Source organism: Erythranthe guttata, chromosome 5 (assembly GCF_056151865.1).
Source record: "Erythranthe guttata isolate IM_541 chromosome 5, IM_541, whole genome shotgun sequence".
In the NCBI taxonomy this organism is placed as follows: domain Eukaryota; kingdom Viridiplantae; phylum Streptophyta; class Magnoliopsida; order Lamiales; family Phrymaceae; genus Erythranthe; species Erythranthe guttata.
In genome coordinates, this window is record NC_142537.1 from 10,961,375 (window position 1) to 10,974,705 (window position 13,331).

General features: G+C 38.7%; 2 protein-coding genes across 2 annotated transcripts in view; both read right to left on the reverse strand.

The window, feature by feature from the left end:
- Positions 1-4,000: 4,000 nt before the first annotated feature.
- LOC105954871 (uncharacterized) lies at positions 4,001-4,738 on the reverse strand. The gene has a single exon (XM_012978554.2). The coding sequence runs from the start codon at positions 4,736-4,738 to the stop codon at positions 4,001-4,003; it is 738 nt and encodes a 245-aa protein (XP_012834008.2).
- Positions 4,739-5,483: 745 nt separating this feature from the next.
- LOC148770608 (uncharacterized) overlaps positions 5,484-13,331 on the reverse strand; it is a 34,115-nt gene continuing 26,267 nt past the window's right edge. Inside the window, exon 4 of the mRNA XM_088817938.1 lies at positions 5,484-5,801. Coding sequence (XP_088674064.1) covers positions 5,484-5,801 — 318 coding nt within the window. The remainder of the gene's footprint in view (positions 5,802-13,331) is intronic.

Consider the following 13,331-nt stretch of genomic DNA (forward strand, 5'->3'; position numbering starts at 1 on the left):
TTAGTCTTTTACAAACCTCTGGACAATGTGTGGACTTTTTTGTAAAAGAGTTTTTTGTCTGGACCCCTATGAATAAGTACTCATTGATGTACTTATTTGTAAAGTGCCCTTTTTTCTATAACTGGGGAGAAAGTGTAGTTACGACTTTCAGAGGGGAGATATTTGCAATAAGCTTCTTGTTATAATAAAATACGGGCTATATGACAAACACCCCCCATTGAAATTTTACTTCTTGATAAATACTTTATTTGTAAATGATATTTGATATCAATCCAGTGAGCCTGAAAAATCACATATACCCCCACTAATTATTAATTAGTATCATTATTCAAATTAAAAAAAATTATAGCCATAATTTACACCCAAATTTTTTCCTAAAAATTATACCCCTATCACGCTTCAGATTTATGCCTAAAAATAATGCTCCCAAATCAATTCTAAAAAATCTCATTTTTATTTGTTTTCTTATTTACGATTCTTCATAAGAAAATTTTGAGTTTGTTTTGATAAAAATGTTAATTTGTCATTTTTTTAATTTTGGTTTTTGATTCTTTATACTTTTGTTTTTCAAAGTTAAATTAAGAAAAAAATGTTTTTAACAAATTAAAATCCACTATAAACTTACCAAAAACCACTATGTGATTATAGTATTCAGTTACGAAAATCCATTATAAACTTATAGAAAATCTCTATGTAATTAATAAAGACCACTCTATAAATAATGAAAACCACTTTGTAAATTAACGAAAATCACTATGTAATTAGCAAATTCCATTACAGAAATTCACTAAAAACTTATCAATTAACAAAAACCACTCTATATTTATTGAAAAACACTATGTAATTAACGAAAATCACAATGTAATTAATAAATTTCATTACAAAAATTCACTAAAAAATTATCAATTAACGAAAACCACTATGTAATTGATGAAAACCATTGTGTAAATTAATGAAAGCCACTGTGTAAATTAACAAAAATCACTATGTATTTAGCCAATTCCATTAAAAAAAATTCACTATAAACTTATCAATTAACAAAAACCACTCTGTAATTAATCAAAACCACCCTGTAATTAAAGAAAACCTTTTGGGCCCTTCCTCCTTCTTTTTCTTTAATCTCTTCGCATTATCTAAAATTCCTCCCCGCCGCCATCGCTCCGCCTGTGAAGAAACTTTAACAAAGAAAAATAAATCAAAGACATGCCAATTCAATTATTCAAAACATCCCCTTTCAAAGCAACTTAAAATTCGCTCAAATGTTATTGAAATCTACTATAAACTTATCAAAATTCAATTACCGAAATTCACTATAAAGTTATCAAAGAATGGCATGTAGAAGCAGATACTTATAACTCAATTCGAGCACAAATAAATAATTAAAATTTCGAAACAATTCCCAGAGGCATTGACCCGTGAGATGCAAATCCAGAAACATAATTAATTAATTATAACCACTTTAATTTAAAAGTCACTAGGGTTTATAATTTTATACTGACCCATTTCCCAATTCAGAGAAACAAAAAAAGATAGAATTTTGAAAAATTAATAAATAAATTGATGATCTTACACCAACGACGATGACAGTTCATTACTAATGGAGTCTTAATCTCTGTTTCAAAATCACTGAAAATCCTAATTAGCGTACGATATGAAGCATTGGCTGAAAGAGGAAGAGCACATCCGTCGCTTTGGTCTTTTACCACCATACAGAGATTGCATGGTGCAAATAGAGGAAAGGGGGCAACTGCGATTGATAGTGAAGAGATGGCGCGACGGCGATAGAGTTCCCAAAGTCTTGCATCTCTGTTGGGGCTCGGGGTGATGACTACGACTGACATGTTTTGAAATAAGGGAATTAATTGGACAAAGGTGCAAGAGCTCTTCAACAAGCCATCTGCCACGGACGAGAAGAAGATGCAAGGATATCTGATGTTTCTACTGGGGTCGGTTTTGTTTGTAGACAAAACATCTTCGATGATGAAGCCGTGGTGGATACATTATACGAATGATAGCGACAGAGTCGGCAAGTATTCGTGGGTTGCGGCTTGCTTAACAAACATGTACCGACAATTGGGTATTGCTACTTGCGCTGGGATGAACGGACTTTGTGGGTGCCCGATTCTCCTTCTGGTAATTATATTACTATTTTCTGACTTTTTCTTTATTTATTTATTTTTTGTACAGTATTTGGTGTTTTTAATACGAATTGTGGTTTTTATTTTTTTTTTTTATTTTTTTTTTTTTGCAATGTTGGATATTTGAGTATTTCCCTTGCTTTCGACCAGAAGTTTTCCCGACATATACAAAGTTCGAGCTTCGATGCAAAAAGAGGGCCTCTAGCGGTAGTTGTAGGCAGAAATTGCAGTATTATCGGAAGATGCTCGACGAAATGTCAGAAAGAGATGTAGTTTGTAATTTAGATAGGGCATGCGTTCGTAATATGTTTTTTCTAACTTGTGCCAAACTTGTATAGGTTCACTGGACACCATACGGGGCTGATGCACATTACCAGATTCCCTGTAGTATGTATTACGGCACTATACAATTCATGGAGATAGTGGAGCCGTACATGCCAGACCGTGTTATACGGCAATATGGTAGAGTCCAGACAATCCCGTTTCACATTATCGAATTTGCTGAGCCCCACCACCGCGGTATGTATTCTAAGGGTTACAAGGTCACATTTCACGCACCCGGCGGCATGTGGGAGAATGAAGACGCCAACTTCATTAACTTATCGAACTACGAGAAAGTGTGGCCTCCTGAAACAGTTTATCCGAACTATATTCAAAGGGTTACAAGGTCACATTTCACGCACCCGGCGGCATGTGGGAGAATGAAAACGCCAACTTCATTAACTTATCGAACTACGAGGAAGTGTGGCCTCCTGAAACAGTTCATCCGAACTATATGAAGTGGTATATGAAACGTACGCACCAGTATTTGTGCAACCCCACAACAGCGACAACTTCAGTTCAGCCCGTTGTTGCCCCGCGCTCCCCCCCCCCCCCCCCCCCCCCCCCACACACACACAACCAAATCAGCCGTTTGAGAACGAGATAGTTCGTCTCCTATTTTCGATCGTGTACAGACAGAATGGGCTTGATGCGGCAGAACAATTTATGTCAATCCAACCAAAATTACTTGATTTGATGATGCCCCATGCTCAATATTTCCATCTTGTACCCAGGAGGGGAAGGGGTCGTAGGGGACTGAGGACTAGGGGTAGGGGATCGAGGGTTAGACAGTAGGATGGTTATGACAGTTGTTTTCCATTTTGACTATTGTTTTCCATTTTCATTGGTTTTGTACTAGGATGATTGTTACTCATTTTTCTATTTTGATTGTGTGGAACAATTAGTTGTTTTTCTGTTTTTGTATTGTTTTTAACGATTACTTGATTTTCTATTTTGATTGTGTTTGACGATTACTCAATTTTCTATTTTTATTGTGTCAAGAAATTGCTCTATTTTCTATTTTGTATTTTAAATATGTTGAAAAAAAAATTTGTACTCGCGTAGTTTTACGCGAATAGAGACCATGTACTCGTGTAATTCTACGCGAGCAAAAGCTCTCTGTTCGCGTAAAACTACGCGAGTACATTTTTTTTTAATGCGACTTAATTTATTCTTATTTTTTTTTAAACTTACTCGCGTGATTTCACGCGAACAGGGATGTTTTGCTCTCGTGAAATCAAGAGACCAAAACTTTTCTGTTCAAGTGAAATCACGCGAGTAAGTTTTTTTTTTTTTTTTTTTAATTACGCTACTCGCGTGAGTTCACACGAACAGAGAAGTTTTGGTCGCGTGATCCAAATAAAAAAGTTCAACATTCTAATACAATAACAAAGTTCAACACCCAAATACCATAGATAAGTTCAACATCCAAATACAATAACAAAGTTCAACATCCAAATACTATAGATAAGTTCAATATCCAAATACAATAACAAAGTTCAACATACAAAAAATTAAAAAAAATTAAAAAAACGCCAAATCTACCTATGCCTAGTACTTAACGTCGTCCACAAAGCTAGTCGATCAGCGTAAAAATCTTGTAAGGCGAGTAAATTGGGAGTTGCGTAATACCTCCACTGAGGATGGAGACGAGGTAGAGGGCAGTAAATCGGTACTCGAAGAATCATGAAATGATATTTATGTAACGACATAGGAATAATATTTGATAACGCAAGATTCCCAACTAGAGGTAGATAAGTAAAACTACCGAACTCAATGAATATTAGCACCATTGCGTTGTATCTCGTAACAATTGCCAGTCCCATATATGTTGACGTCCATTTGGTCCGTGGCGCATGCCCGCTTTCATGACTGCTTGTCAGAATATGATCAGTGACTGCATTACGACCCTCTTCATCTCCACTAAACATATCAGCATATAAATGATGACGCTCCATAAACTCTACAACTAAGTTTGTTCTTAGTTGTGTCCATCTTTCTTGACTTCCATAAATAATTTCGGCAATGCATCGGTACCTACAATTACCATCGGCCCTCACATTAACATATGAGGCTATAGATTGTGCGAGAAACGAAGGAAGAAAGGAAAAGAAATTGACCCGTTCTGTGGCAGTTACAACCGATTCTTCCGTAGATTTAGTACGTCCGCGACCACGACCTTTGAGCTTCGATTCAGGCGTTCCTTCAGTCAGTGCTTTAGTCAGGATTTTGCACCCCCTTGACCCCGAAGATGATTTAACTGCCTCTTTTCGATTCATTATGTGCTCATACACTAGGCCAAAACGCAAGACTGGCGACAAAAATTCGCGACGAATTCTATCTCGTAGCGACGTTTTATCACGATTAACGACGTTTTATTTTCGTCGCCCAATCAGTCAAAAATCGACGCCAAACGCCCAGTCGCAAAGTCAGCGACGAGAATACAATTGCGACGCCAAGTGTGGCGACGAAAACACAACTTCGTCGTTAAAACCGTATTTTCTGAAAACAATTATTTTTTTTATTATTCGCGACGGATAATGCATATTCGTCGCCAGTGGTTGCTATGAAATTGCAGATTTCGTCGCAAGTTTACTGAATCTTTTTGCGACTAAATAGTGTTTTCGTCGCCCGGCTTTAATTAATTTGGCGACGTTAACGGAATTATATTTCGTCTCAAGTACTCATTTTTGTTTGTGATGATTTTGTTTTCGTCGCAAACTTTTTTTTTAATTAATTAATTTATTTTAATTATTTTCTATTACAAAATAAAATCAGCTGTTAAAAAAAATAAAAATAAAAAATAAAAACCAAAACCATATTTACTCAAAAATATTAAAATCCACGATTACCAATTAAATATCAAAATACAACACAAACATCAATTCAAAAATTACATAAAAACTTGAAACCATAAATGTATTAGTTCAAGAGGCACACTAATTTCTTCTCGTTTTTATACTCCACTATTAAAACGCTCGAGCAAGGTGTTCAAAATACTTCAAGTTTCCTGCAATTGCTCTTCTAATCGATCAACTTTTTCATGTTTAACTTTATTTTGTTCTTGCATTGTTTCTCGGGTTCCTGCAATTGTTGTTCCAATCGATTCACTTGTTCGTCTTTCATTTGCATTTGTTCTTGCATTGCCTTCATTTGAATCTCCATTTGAATCTCTACGTCTGATGGTGTTGAAGAAAAGCTCGACTTTCCAATCCTTGTGCTTGAACTTTTAATTCCAAGGCCTTGGCTCTTTCCCAAAACCTTTTCAATTGCAGTCAAGTTGGCCGTGCTTTCGTCACTTCCATCACGCACGGTCTCATCATAAACTCGCTCCAAATCAGCCTGAAAATGATTATGTACAAAAGTTTAGCCAAAAATTCGACAGCATAACATCTGAATGCGAGCATACCCATAAAACATACTTACCAATACACAACAACTTGACATATTAAAAAAAAATCCATAGCCACACATCTAAACTTCGTACTTAATTAACATATCAAACAATTAACATGATAAACTAAAATATCCATATAATAAACCACAACAGCATATCCATATTCATAGATAAAACCCACATCCATATCCATGTTAGAGTAGGTGACCAACAAGCCAACATGTGGCTGTGGTCTTTCGTATTTATTATTGTAATAAACGAACCTTTATTCGTATTAATGATAAAACACATTGGCATTCTATATCTTTGTCCCTTTGTCACAAGCATAGATATAGTCCTTGCAGTTATTACAAGTACTAGTAATTGATCGTTAGGATCGTGAGATATTTACTTAAGTATTATAACTGTTAAACATGTTCCTAGTCGAAGGGTCACGCCAGTAATGAGGATATCGGCCTTTCCCATTAAGATTAGCACTTAGTGTATGTGTACTGCATCTCATCAGTAAACGGTATTGTGATATCGGCATGCATAAGTGGGTGCTCGTAAGTTGACGAGTTCACTGAACTCCCTCACCCTAGAAATCTCTAAGTGGTTCCCAATAATCGAGTAGAGATATCTATGGTATAGTTGTACACCATTAGTCCTTATGACCTAGACATCACCGTGACTTCACTAGAGGACCAGCTGTATCGTGACCTGTCCCTGAGTTCCACCGAGGACCATCCCAAGGGCCAGTGTTCGTGCAGTCCGAAATCTAGTGGGAGGTCTGTGCATTGTAGTCGGGGATTCGATCGCTAGAATAGTCTTGGATGTCCTGTGTGTTCTGAAAGTTTGTAATCATTCTAAGTCTCTGGCCAGAGCTGACTAAGTGATGATTAGAGAATTCGATTCTCTAAGTCATGCACGTGATGATTACAACACTTGGAACGATCGCACCGTCATCGAACATATAAAGAGGTCTCGATGAACCAATGCCTCTAGTTCGATCGGGACATATGCATCGAAGGGACCGTACTGTACGTTAACTATATCTGAAGGTTCTTGCAGGCACTTCATTTGTATATAGGGAATCATGACGCGTAGTTGCTAGACGCCAATCTTGATTCGTTGGGTGATTAAGGTGAAACGAGTTTCATCTTAATCGTAACTCTAAGGGACGAGTTTTGACCACAAAGAGTTGTGGGCCCACGGCTAGCTTACACCTGAACCATCGAGGGTCACACTACTCGTGCGCATGAGATCTGTGAATAAACGGTCAGATATAAAATAGTTTATCTTTGCATAATTGGAAGTCAATACGATTGAATCCAACATTCGTAATTTGGAATTACGAATGAGAATAAGAAAAGGAAAAGAATAGGCGAACGTGTTAGTGAACTTTCTAAATCGGGAAGTTTCCAAATTTAGAAAGTCCACTGAACTAGGGTTTCCACTTTTGGAAAGTTGGAAAATAAGAGATGGCACTCGTAATGACGAGGAAATTATAATGATTCCGAAAATGTAATCGTTGCAATTTTTCGGTCATTGAATTGAGAGAGACGAGCGATTAAAGGAACTGACGAGCTTAAGCTGTTGGGCCCGGTCCAACTTAAGCCCGCTAGGGTTTTATGCAAGGGACTATAAATACATGATTTATAGGCCTTGCACACACACACACAAAAACCCTAACCCTAAGCGGCCGTCCCCCTCTCTCTCTCTCTCGGCCTCTCTTTCCGCGGCCACCACCGCGCCGCCGCCGACGCCTCTCCGTCGCCGGAATCGGCCATCTATTGGCCGTTCCTCTTTCGGTATTCTTTCCTCTTTTCGTTTCTTCCGTTTTATTCTAACTACTTCGTGTCTAGTGCCACGTTTTAGTAGATCGAAGTATACGAGGTGAAATCCGAGAGGAGGAAGATCGTAGATCGAAGAATCGAGGAGCAACGCACGAGCCGAAGCCGCATGCTGCCCCACGCGCCGCCCCGGAAGTCCGCGCGTGAAACTCACGCGCCGCCGTGGCTTACTCACCGCCGCTGCTGCTGCACCGCTGCTGTCCCGATTGTACGGATTGGTTTCCGTAGCAATCTCGACTTGCTAAACGCTCCTACCTCACGCTTCAAGAGGTAAATACACGAAACCCTAGTTTCGGTTCGATTATGTTTAAACTATGATTTCATGTTTGTTTCGTATGATTTTATGTGATTATGTGTAATCGTTTTAAATCATTGCAAGCATGTTATTTGGTTTAAACGCGAGCATGTTAATTGATTTAAATTCGGTTAAATTTATTAGCATGTGTGTTGTTTTTAATTTCGCTGGAAGCGCAAAGGTACGCAATTAATTGATTTAATTTGTCGGGCATGTACTTGTGTGTTTTAAAGTCGTTTAAATCGCATAAAATTTTTGTTTTCCGCTGCGTATGCGTGCCCGAAACCCAACAGTGGTATCAAAGCTCGTTGCGCAATTAATTGCGTTCGTTTTCATATGCATGTTCGATTTATTAAAGTAGTGATTGTCGTATTATGTAATTGGGAGTTTTTGTAAGTTTAAAATATTTTTGAAATATTGTTTAGAATTTTTCCAGCTTTAAAATTGTTTAAAATTGGAAAACCGGATCTGAAATTGTTTTAAAAATGTCGGTTTTTAATTGTTCGGATCGAACCGGTCGAACCGGCCGGTTCGATGGTTGTGTGCGATCTAGTTGACCGAATCCACGTGGATTCGGGTCGGTCAGACCGGTTCTCGGTCCGACTGACCCGGCCCACTGATTTGGGTCAGCTGGACCGGGCAGAACCGGACCGCTTCGGTCCGAACCGGTCAGACCGGTTGGGCCGAACCGGTCCACTGAAAAAAAAAAAAAAAAAAAAAAAAAAATATTTCAGATTTCTAAAATTAAACTTAAAACAAATTGATTTTAATTTTTGGAAAATTATTTTCAATTAATCCCAATTAGATAATTGGATCGACAATCATCTATTTTAGTAAATAGGTGTTAGATTAATTAATTAATTTAAATTGTTAAATTGATTTCAATTAATAGAACACATATATAATATTGATTATAAATTCAACTTAATTAGTAGTACCTCAACATTATTTGAATGATTTATGCTAGTTGAGGTTCTATAATTATTTTGAAAAACTCGATAATTAATTAATGTAATTAATTATGACATTAGGTCGTATGTTCCTCTTAGGACAATATGCGCTTCCATATACCTTTAGAGAACATAGATGTAGGAATCACATAGACCAATCCAAAACCTTCTGATGAGATAAAACATTTCAATAAATTAAAAATCCCTCATTCTTAATTTAAGAATCATTTCAAGCTATAAAGAAAACCCAATCTGTTGAGTTATTTCTTTCCTTCTGCCAACGGTTGGATTATGTGTAGCCCTTTACTATAGTGCAGTAAGCCGTGTTAGCGGGGAGTGCTATGGTAGAGTAAGCTGTAATTCAATTGACATATTGATGAAGGTAGCCATAAAAAAGGGTTATGTTGAATTAACGTGGTCGGCTAGATTAACTAGGGACTGCATTAGTTTGGCATAATCGAGTTCTATGAGCATCTTTGATTGGTAGGTTAGACTTGACACACGATGATTTTGATATTCGCGAGATTAACTTAGGTCATTATCAAGTGTGAGGAAAATTAATTTAGGGTCATATTGTGGATATGATTGATTGTGATCTACCTTTGGGCAAATATAATCGGGCTAGATTAACTACGGGTTATATTTGTCTATTGGACCTAAAGCCCATTAAGAAAAATCAGTTTTCTCGTTTGTCTACTAGAGGGAAGTGGAATTCGATAAAATTAGTGGGAGAACAATTAAATAACACAAGTCCAAACATTTAATTGTAACAATCATTTAACGCGAATCTCTAATAATCCTCTTCTCTATATGTCTCAGATAATCATGTCTAAGAATCCCATAATGTCAATCCTCGACAATAAACTCAATGGCCCTAATTACCTAGATTGGTTGCGTAGTCTTAAGCTTGTGCTAACTGTTGAGGGGCGTCTCTATGTTTTGAACGAGAGACTTCCCTCCACTATACCTGACACAGCGACTGATGCTGAAAAAGAAACTTATGAAGTTTGGAAGAAAGATGACACTCATGCTAGGTGCTATATGATAGCCGCCATGGAGCCCGCGCTTGCGAGGAAATATGAGTCTCACTTGCATGCTTTCGACATAAAGGCTCATCTCGATAGCATGTATAGTGAGAATATTATGGCATCAAGGTACGCTGCTACAAAGGAGTTGATCACGGCGAGACTGCGCGAAGGGACTTCGGTCCACGAGCACTGTCTCAAAATGATCACTCTCCTTGAAAAGCTAGTGAATCTTGATGTCACCCTCCCGGCCGAGCTCTCGTTGGATTTGATCCTGTTGTCTCTCCCTAGTTCCTATGAATCGTTCATAGTGAACTTCAACATGAACAAACTAGATCCTCCCTTGGATGAGTTAATGAACATGTTGGTCAGCTTCGAGTCCACCATTAAGAAAGAGAAGTCTGTTCTCATTGCTGCTACTTCTGGAAAGAAGAGTTCTTTCCAAAAGAAGCAAAAGGAAAGAGTTCCCTTCCCAAACAGCAAGTTCGAAGTGGGTGAAGGTAGTGGGGGCCCCAAAGCAAAGGTTAGCAAACAAGTTGATGATGCTTGCCATCACTGTGGAAAGAAAGGACATTGGCGCCGCAACTGCAAGGCTTACCTAAAGCAGAAAGGTTCTGAAAAGGGTACGTATTTCATTGACGTAAATTTGTCTGTCAACTCTTCTTCTTGGGTATTGGATACGGGCTGTGGCTCACATTTGTGCAATGATTTGCAGCTAATGACAAGAAGTCGAAGACTTAGAGCGGGTGAGACCTACCTAAGGATGGGGAATGGAGCAAGAGTTGCTGCTGAAGCCATTGGCACAATTTACTTAAAAGTTTTGGATTCTAGTTTTCCTATTGTTTTGAACGATTGTTTATTTGTTCCGTCGCTCATTAGAAACCTTATTTCTATTCCTGTACTAGATATTGAAGGTTTTACTTTTGTTTTTGGAAATTCGATTTGCATTATACAAAAGAATGAGAATTTGATTTGCAAAGGACGACTATTAAACAACCTATATGAACTAAATCCAAGTGAAATACCTATTAATGTTATATCAGCAAAACGTAAGGAGATAGATCAAAACCCCGCACAACTTTGGCACGCTAGATTAGGTCATGTCTCTTTAAGAAGGATGAACGATTTTGTTAGTGAAGGATTGTTCTCTTTGGAGGACGTGAAATCACTACAAACTTGTGAATCTTGCCTTAAAGGGAAAATGACCAAGTCACCCTACAAAGGGAAAATGGAACGAGCCGAGGGTCTTTTGGATTTGATCCATACAGACGTATGTGGTCCACTAAGTGTTAGTGCGAAGGGTGGATATAACTACTTCGCTACCTTTACCGATGATTATTCTAGGTATGGGTATGTATACTTAATGAAGTACAAGTCTGAAACATTTGAAAGGTTCAAAGATTTTAGACACGAAGTAGAAAAGCGACTCGGACGAAGTATTAAGAAGCTGCGATCCGATCGTGGTGGAGAATGCTTGAGCATCGAGTTCATTGACTATCTAAAAGAAAATGGGATACAGTCCCAATGGACTCCACCGGGAACTCCTCAACTTAATGGAGTATCCGAACGTCGGAATCGAACTTTATTGGATATGGTTCGATCAATGATGGGGTTCACAAACTTACCGGCATACTTGTGGGGTCATGCACTCCGTACTGCCGCGTATTTGCTGAATAGAGTTAACACCAAAGCAGTTAAATCCACACCTTATGAACTTTGGCATTCCCGAAAACCCAACTACAAACATATTAGGATATGGGGTTGTCCCGCTTATGTGAAGCGGTTAGTGGGAGATAAGTTGGATAGTAAATCCGACTTGTGCTATTTTGTGGGGTATCCCGAAGACTCGATGGGATACGAGTTCTACTATGTCAAAGAAGCAAAGACGTTTGTTTCGAGAAATGCCACCTTTTTGGAAAGGGAGTTTCTATCCGATAGAAAGGGCAGCATGGTAGAACTTGAAGTAGTTCAAGAACCACAAAGTGAAGTTCAAACGCAAGAACAAGTAATCGAACCAATACAACAAACCACTAATATACCTCCTGAACCTACGGTACGTAGATCCGAAAGAGTTCGGAAAATGCCGGATAGGTTATTCCTCTTCGAAAATGATGAAGATCATGTTGATCTTGGACGAGATCCAAGAACATACAATGAGGCCGTATCGGATGCGGACATGGGACATTGGCTAACTGCCATGAAATCCGAAATGGACTCCATGTACTCCAACAAGGTATGGACCTTGGTAGATCCACCCAAAGGAATTGTTCCTATAGGCTGCAAGTGGATCTATAAGAAGAAAATTGGAGTTGATGGAAAGGTATCGACCTATAAAGCTAGATTGGTAGCAAAAGGATACACTCAAAGGCAAGGTGTTGACTATGAGGAAACCTTTTCGCCAGTCGCGATGCTAAAGTCCATTAGGATTTTGCTGGCCATAGCTGCGTGGTACGACTACGAGATATGACAAATGGATGTGAAGACCGCCTTCCTTAATGGAGACATTGAGGAAGAAATTTACATGGCGCAGCCGGAAGGCTTCATATCTTCTGGAAGTGAGCAAAAGGTTTGCAAGCTCCAGCGATCCATTTATGGATTGAAACAAGCATCCCGCAGTTGGAATATTAGGTTCGACTCAACTATCAAAGAGTTTGATTTTGAGAAGAATCCGGAGGAACCTTGTGTATACAAGAAGGTTAGTGGGAGGGCAGTAATATTTTTAGTGATTTACGTTGATGACATTCTACTCATTGGGAATGACGTAGGAATGCTGCAACAAACGAAAGCATGGTTGTCCACACGTTTCTCAATGAAGGATTTGGGAGAAGCATCTTACGTATTAGGAATACGCATCTATAGAGATAGAGCAAGAAAGATGCTTGGCTTATCCCAAAGCCTGTACATAGACACCGTTATGAAACGGTTCAGCATGGAAGAATCCAAGAAGGGATTCTTGCCAATGTCCCATGGGGTTCGTCTCTCGAAATCTATGTGTCCGCAAACACCTAGTGAAATCGAGGAGATGAAAAGGACGCCCTATGCTTCTGCCATAGGAAGCATAATGTATGGCATGCTGTGTACGAGACCCGATATTGCGTATGCTGTGAGTGTCACAAGCAGATATCAGTCTAACCCCGGCCCGGCTCACTGGAAAGCCGTGAAAGATATCCTCAAGTACTTGCGAAGGACTAAGGATATATTTTTGGTCTATGGGGGTACCGAGTTGAAATTAGAGGGTTTTACTGACTCTAGTTTTCAATCGGATGTGGACGACTCAAAGTCGAATTCTGGATTTATATTCACGCTTAATGGTGGTGCCGTGTGTTGGAAGAGTTCCAAGCAAAGCACGACGGCCGATTCCACTACCGAAGCG